We start from the raw sequence: 7,119 nt of genomic DNA on the forward strand, positions 1-7,119 counted from the left end.
GCCCGGCCCGCCGGGGAGCTGGGGGGTCGTGCTGGGCCTGGCTTGTGCCCCGGGCCGCGTCCTTGGAGCTGAGGCCTTTGCTGATGGGCCCAGGGCAAACAATAGATGCGGAGCGGTAACGGGTGGCGATGGCGGCGTCTGCTGCAGCCGGGCCGCTGAGGAACCGAGATTTCCAGAACGTGCTGTTGTTTGTTTGAAGCTTTCCTCCCAACCGGAGCGGCCGGCACATCGTGGCTCTCCCACTGCCCAGGCCCTGGCTCGTGGCTCTCCCAGGGACTCTTCTTAAATGGGTCTTTTTGCGTCTCCCAACCAAGCCGATTCACTCAGCCCAGGAGCCTTAGGTTGGGCTGTGATCTGAATGCTGTTGCTTTGAAAGGGCGAGTTGCCAACCCCTGATTTTTTATTTTTCTTTCTTAATTCAGGACTTCCCCATTCTGTGCCAGACATGTCTTGGAGAAAACCCCTATATTCGAATGGTATGTGCTTGTGTGACCCTTCCCTTTCTGTTGGCCCTAGACCTGCTGGGCACTGGGGACTAAAATAAGCCTGGCTACAGGAGGAGATGCTGAGGTGTGTATGCATCCCTAATTAGTTGGTTCTGCACAACAGGATTGGGTTCCAGCCATGGTTGGTATGTGATGTCATGGTGTTAGGTGTGGGATTTAAGAATAAATCAGTCCAAAAGGAGGGTGAGGTGATCTAGCCCAAAGTTTAGAGTGCAGGAAATGGTAGAAAACAAAGCTTTGGTGCTGGTGAGTTGTGCCACATGGAGAACAGGGAGGTGCTGAAGCAGTGAGTAGCTTAGCACAGTTCTTACAATGTACAGGATGTGCTCCTGTAAGAATAAATTTAAACTATCTTAGGAAGCTGCCTGACAGTCGTTTAAATCCTTGTTTGTTTTCCTTGGTTTCCTGCAGGCAGGATGAGTCAGTTCCCTTGTCTGGCTTTTCCCTGTGCTTGCTCTGGTTGTGTGACCCACACTTGGATTATCTCTCCTTCACATTTCCATTCCAACAAATCTGCTGGGAGAGATTGTGATTTTGTTGTGAAATATGACCCCACTGCCTGCTTTTTTCCATGGGCTGATTTCACCTGACAGCATCTTTGCTTAAAAATAGCTATTGATAATCCATGTCATTTGGGCCTTTGATTAATACTGGAGGTGTGACTTACAATGCTGTGTTTTTAATGGCTATTTCTAAAGCAAAACCAAATATAAGAATTTTCTAGGAATTTTTTTTTGGTCCTGTTGACCTGCCAAAGTAGAAGCCCAAAACACAGGGCTGGGTGAGTCTAAAAGCAGCATAATTAGGAAAAAACTCGCTGTGCTATAAGATCACTGCTGTGTTTCATGTTTATGTTCAATTAATGACATTTTATCTTTTGTGATTCTTATATTTCAGACCAAAGAAAAATATGGAAAAGAATGCAAGGTATGTTGCTTGTCCCTTGAAGAACAAACACTTAAATTAACACACATCTGAGTGTATTAGAATTTAATATGAAAAAATCCCATTGGCTTCTTAAAAGTGCTTATCTTTGTTAACAAGTTAAAATGTTTATACTGCATAAATTTTTAGGCCAGTCTACCTTGTTAGAGCAAGTCAGGTGGTCTTAAAAAGTAGCAGGATTGGTCAAGGTGGTTCAGACAGACTTAGGATTTGCTCATGTTTATCAGAGTTAGATTTGGTGATTGTGGTACCGTATTTGAAGGTATTTCAGTCTTTTGAGTTTTCACATATTTTCTCTTGCAATTTTTTACTTGTAGGTTGTGCACAAGTAACTGGAGTTTAGGTTTTGCTCTGGGAATGTTGTTCATGTCTAGGTGGTGACTTGTGTCATCTGTCTTAAGAAATAAGCTGTATTTATTGCTGAAAGAGCAAGAAGTGTTTACTGTTGTCTTGGCTGAGGAAAATGAGAGAGGATTTTTTTCCCCATTTATCAGTTGTCATCTGAGCTTGGGAGGAGGTTTGTATTGAATCTTCCTTCCCTTCTTCACAGCATTTTCAGTGGTGCCCTGTGATGGGACAAGGGGCAACATACACAAACCAGAGCACAGGAAGTTCCACCTCAACATGAGGAAAAACTTCTTTACTGTGAGGGTGACAGAGCCCTGGGACAGGCTGCCCAGAGAGGTTGTGGTGTCTCCTTCTCTGGAGACTTTGAAGATCCATTTGGCTGTGTTCCTGTGTGACCTGCCCTAGGTAACCTGCTCTGGAAGGGGTTGGACTTGATGATCTTCAGAGGTCCCTTCCAACCCATTCTATGATTCCACTGGAAAAACAGAGCAGTGGTCTGGGACTGCACCAGGAATCTTGTAACCTCTCCCTGGGCTTCCTGCTGTTCTGGTGACTGATGTACAAATCATGGAAAATTAATCTCTCCTGACATCACCAGGAGTGTTTTGTTTTCCTTCGAGTAGATCTGCTTTCAGCATGGGGGTTATTCTAATAAAGAAAACCAATTACACTTCAACAAAAAACCTCCCTAGAACTCTCTCCTCTCAAAGGAAGGCATGAAATAGAAGCAGCTATTTATTGAGGTCTGAATCTTGAAGTTGTATTTATGCTTTGAAGAGATTAGACCTGTTTGGGTTTTGAGGTTTCTGTGCAGGAGTGGGCATGGTAATGTCCCTGCTGTGTGACAGTGACACGGGGGGTGTCTCTCTGTCCCAGATCTGTGCCAGGCCTTTCACTGTGTTCCGCTGGTGCCCTGGGGTTCGGATGCGCTTCAAGAAGACAGAGGTGTGCCAGACCTGCAGCAAGCTGAAGAATGTCTGTCAGACCTGCCTGCTGGACCTGGAGTATGGTGGGTACCAAAGGAATGGCAACCAAGAGGGGGAGCTGCTCTGCTTTCCTCTGGCATGGAAGCTGCTGAAATGACTTTGCATGTCATTGTCTCTGTTGTCTCTGAGAAGGACAAGTCTTCATGATCACCTCTCAGAGTCGCAGAGCACTAGATGAGTTATCCCTGTGGAATGCAGGAGCTATTTCTGCTCTTTTAGCTTCCTTTCCAGTTTTGTTAGGTGCTTTGAGTTTGGTTTTTGTTTGTTTGTTTCATTCTAGGTTTGCCTATTCAAGTCCGGGATGCAGGACTCTCCCTAAAGGATGAGATGCCTAAGTCTGATGTCAACAAGGAATACTACACCCAGAACATGGAACGGGAGGTGAGAACCTGGGGTTTGGTCATGGCTGTGGAAAGGGGAGGGATGACCCAGCCTATATTAAAATCATTTGCTAGCTTTGATTCTGTGTGTTGGTTTTCAGTGGTGATACACAGGTCATTGTCTGTGTCTTAACTACTCTGTAGATATCCAATTCTGATGGCACCAGGCCGGTTGGTGCACTGGGAAAAGCTACTTCCACCAGTGACATGCTTCTGAAGCTGGCTCGGACCACCCCGTACTACAAACGGAACCGTCCTCACATCTGCTCCTTCTGGGTCAAAGGAGAATGCAAGAGGGGAGAAGAGTGTCCCTACAGGTACAGAGGCAGCTGAAACACTGGTCACCAGGTCAGGTGCAGCTCCCCTGGGACTGGAAGGACAGGAAAGGCCTCGGGGGGCAGAAGACACATCACTGCCTTTGGGGTCAGGGTGAAGCTTGCATTTGGTTGGCTCATGGTGTCAGTGAATGAACCTTTGTTGTGGCAAGTTGGTTTGTGAGGAGTTAGCTGCAGGGTCTGGTCGTGTTTGGCTGGAGCAGTGGCTGCAGCTCTAGTGTGGTTCATGTTTTCCTTTTGTGGTGTCAGTCAGAGATCTTGGTATTGGAGCAAGAGGCTGTTTGAAATCCAGCTCTCGTATTCCATAGTGCTGAGTGCTGAGCTGTCAGAAGAGCCATTTGTTCAGAGCTCCAGGCAGTCCTGGCTGCAATTGAAGTTCTGGGGACTTTTTGTTCCATTTTTGGCTTGTTTATGGGAACAGGGTTAAGCATACAAGTGACCAGAGGCCTTCAGAAGGCAAGGCAGCAGTTACAGCCATTGTCATCTGGTGCATCTGTGGCTGTTGTTCTGAAATGCTTTGTTTGCTGCACCTTAGACACGAGAAGCCGACAGATCCAGACGATCCTCTGGCTGATCAGAACATCAAGGACCGTTACTATGGAATTAATGATCCTGTGGCTGATAAACTTCTGAAACGAGCATCAACCATGCCTCGTTTGGACCCCCCGGATGACAAGACTATTACAACACTCTATGTTGGAGGACTTGGAGATACTATCACTGAGTCAGATCTCAGGTGTGTGGTGAATTTATATTGCCCTTACCTTTCTGTTCGGTGCTTTGGTTGCTGCTCATCCTGAAGTGAGGAAATCTCTCTTGCAAGGGGGAAAAATAAATCTGGTTTTCAGCTTTCCTTAACAGGGAACTGGTTGGTGGGCAAGTACCAGCTGGGTGGAGAACAGATAAACTGGCACATTTCAATGGATTTGATTACATTTTCTCCCTTTAAAGATGAGTCATCCTTCTGAGCTGTTGGGAGTGCTCTTGACACACTTTTTACAGGAGAAACCCATAGCCTGTCTCTGGTTAGCTGCTGGGAAAAGCTGCTGCTGAGCTTTTATTGCTCCCTAATTGCACAGCAGGGCAAGAGGCTCGGTTTCTAATGCTAAGCCTGAAGTGCTGATGGAGAAAAGAAGGGAACTGGGCGTATCTATTTCAGCATGTGATGAGATCCTACTCTGTGTACCCTGCGGCTGGGAGGAGTGGGGTTTCAATCATCATTTTTCCCACCCCCAGGAATCACTTCTACCAGTTTGGGGAGATCCGGACGATCACGGTGGTGCAGAGGCAGCAATGTGCCTTCATCCAGTTTGCCACCCGGCAGGCGGCAGAAGTGGCTGCTGAGAAATCCTTCAACAAGCTCATTGTCAACGGCCGCCGCCTCAACGTCAAGTGGGGAAGGTGAGTGTGGGAGGGAGGTGACCCCATGGCTGCTACCATGAGGTTCTGCACTGGGGTTGTGCAGTCCTGATCAGCAGAGCTGGGTGTTGAGTTGGTAGAGATAACCAGTTGGTGAACACTTGGGGGTCCTGCTATGGTTTGGTTTTCTTGCAGCGGTGGGATCTGGGGCAGAAGTCACACAAATTGTGTAGAGGGTTTTCCTGGTTGAGGGTTATGGATGAGTTTCTGTAGTTTTGCTTCTGGTCCTTCTCCTGGGAGTGCTGCTTGCACCAGCTGGCTCTGGTGGGCTGTGAATTTGCCATCTTGGGACTGAAGCAATGGATCTGGGTTAGATCATGTGAAGCTGTTGTGGTGTGAATATCTGCTTATCCTGTTTTATCTCATCCTTCTTCTCAAACTTTTGTCCGGTTTTTAGGTCCCAGGCAGCAAGAGGAAAAGAAAAGGACAAGGAAGGTACTACAGAATCTGGGATAAAGCTGGAGCCAGTTCCAGGACTTCCTGGAGGTAAGAGGTTTTTTTCCATCTTTGAAATGCTTAATGCTGACGTGCTTTTGTGAGAGAGGCTGGTGTCAAACCTCTGGAGCTCAGGGTGTTGGAGGCACTGGTGAGCCCAGAGCAGGCAGATGCAGTTGGTTTGCAGCAGATGTAGCTGGGGTGTGGGCGAAACTTTGTCTAGAAACAAATTCTTGATGAAAAGAGAGTTGTTTATATGATGAGTGAAAAGTTAAAGCTGAATTAAAGTTACTTAGGTCTGAGATACTGGTGACACGTGCTTTTCAAGGCTTGGTTGATGTTGTATGATGGAAATCCACTGTTGTATGATGGAAAAAGCAAGGCTGGTTGAGGTGAAAAATGGAGCGTGTTCTGGGGTTTCAGTGCAGTCCTGCTTCTCACTCCTGTTCACACGTGCAGTGTGGCAGAGGTTTGCCCTGGGGAAGAACTGGTTCCCCTGCATATCTTGACTGAGGGATTTTCCATAACCACCATGTACTTTTTCTGCAGCTCTCCCACCTCCTCCAGCTGCAGAAGAGGAGGCTTCTGCAAATTACTTTAACCTGTCTCCCAGTGGCCCTCCAGCTGTGGTAAACATTGCCTTGCCACCTCCTCCTGGCATTGCGCCACCACCACCTCCAGGTACTTGTGTTTCTCCTTCCAGTGGGGCTGTTAGATCATCTTGTCCTCCTTGCTGGGCTGTAGCACTGATCCATGCCCTGAGCTGATTTTCCTCATCCCTGCCCCTACAACGTAAACTGATGATCTAAAATGAGCTGTCAGCACAGTTTAATTAAGTTGAGCTGCCTGTCCTGGTATGTGGTCACTTGCAAATGCTCAGGCATGTCAGAGATCCCTGCTATTGGCACTGAGACCCCTCCGTGCTTTTGCTGTCTGTGTAAATGCCACCTTAACCTGAACTTCAAGGGCAATTCTGCAGCTGGTCAAATGCCAGCCTGTCTTTGACTCTCTGCGTATATCTGTCTGGAAGTCCTTTTCTTATGGGATGCCAGACTCTTGTTGTGTGTGTTTGCTCTGCAGCTGAGTAGAAGCCATTTAGATTGACATTACACTGAGACTTGTCTGGCCCCCACCAGCTTTTATATGTGGATGGGGATGTGTGTTGGGTAAGGATTGCCCCCAGTAGTGCTGGAAGAAAGAGGGGAAGGAGTTTGGGGATTTGAGAAATGGTGGGAGATGTGCCTCCTTCTTAGGCACAGCTGTTTTCTATCCATAGTTTCAAGCAGGGGTACGTCTGCCTTGGTTGGTCTGTTGCTTTGCCTGAACCCCACAACTTTGTTTCCACAGGTTTTGGACCACACATGTTCCATACCATGGGGCCCCCTCCTCCCTTCATGCGAGCCCCTGGCCCCATTCACTACCCATCCCAGGATCCCCAGAGGATGGGTGCCCACGCAGGGAAGCACAGCAGCCCCTAGCAGGCCATGCCACCCTCATCCTTGAAGTAAATGCTATTTTCTAGTTACCATGGTAGCTCCATATGTTGAGGTGTGGGTGAGCTAGAGCAGCCTTATTTCCCTGCTTGCAGACACTGGGCGAGCTGAGCTCCATGTCTCCACTAGCTGATCAGATCATTGATACATCCCAGATCTTTCGTTTAGTGTTTGGGGGGGGTGGGGGGCAGGGGATCAGGTGTACCAGAACTACAGTGCTATTCGTGTATCCCCTTTGCACAGTTTTGAAATAAACTTCCAGAAAAATGAAA

General features: G+C 47.7%; 1 protein-coding gene across 1 annotated transcript; it reads left to right on the forward strand.

The window, feature by feature from the left end:
• The first annotated feature begins 128 nt into the window (after positions 1–128).
• On the forward strand, positions 129–7,119 carry RBM22 (RNA binding motif protein 22). Its single transcript, XM_010002135.1, has 11 exons — positions 129–179; positions 423–476; positions 1,404–1,433; positions 2,676–2,808; positions 3,066–3,166; positions 3,310–3,482; positions 4,036–4,236; positions 4,737–4,901; positions 5,317–5,405; positions 5,904–6,035; positions 6,702–7,119. The coding sequence occupies exons 1-11, from the start codon at positions 129–131 to the stop codon at positions 6,830–6,832; spliced, it is 1,260 nt and encodes a 419-aa protein (XP_010000437.1). The 3' UTR covers positions 6,833–7,119.

The sequence above is a fragment of the Chaetura pelagica genome, unplaced genomic scaffold (genome assembly GCF_000747805.2).
Source record: "Chaetura pelagica isolate M959 unplaced genomic scaffold, ChaPel_1.0 scaffold356, whole genome shotgun sequence".
NCBI classification, from domain to species: Eukaryota; Metazoa; Chordata; class Aves; order Apodiformes; family Apodidae; genus Chaetura; species Chaetura pelagica.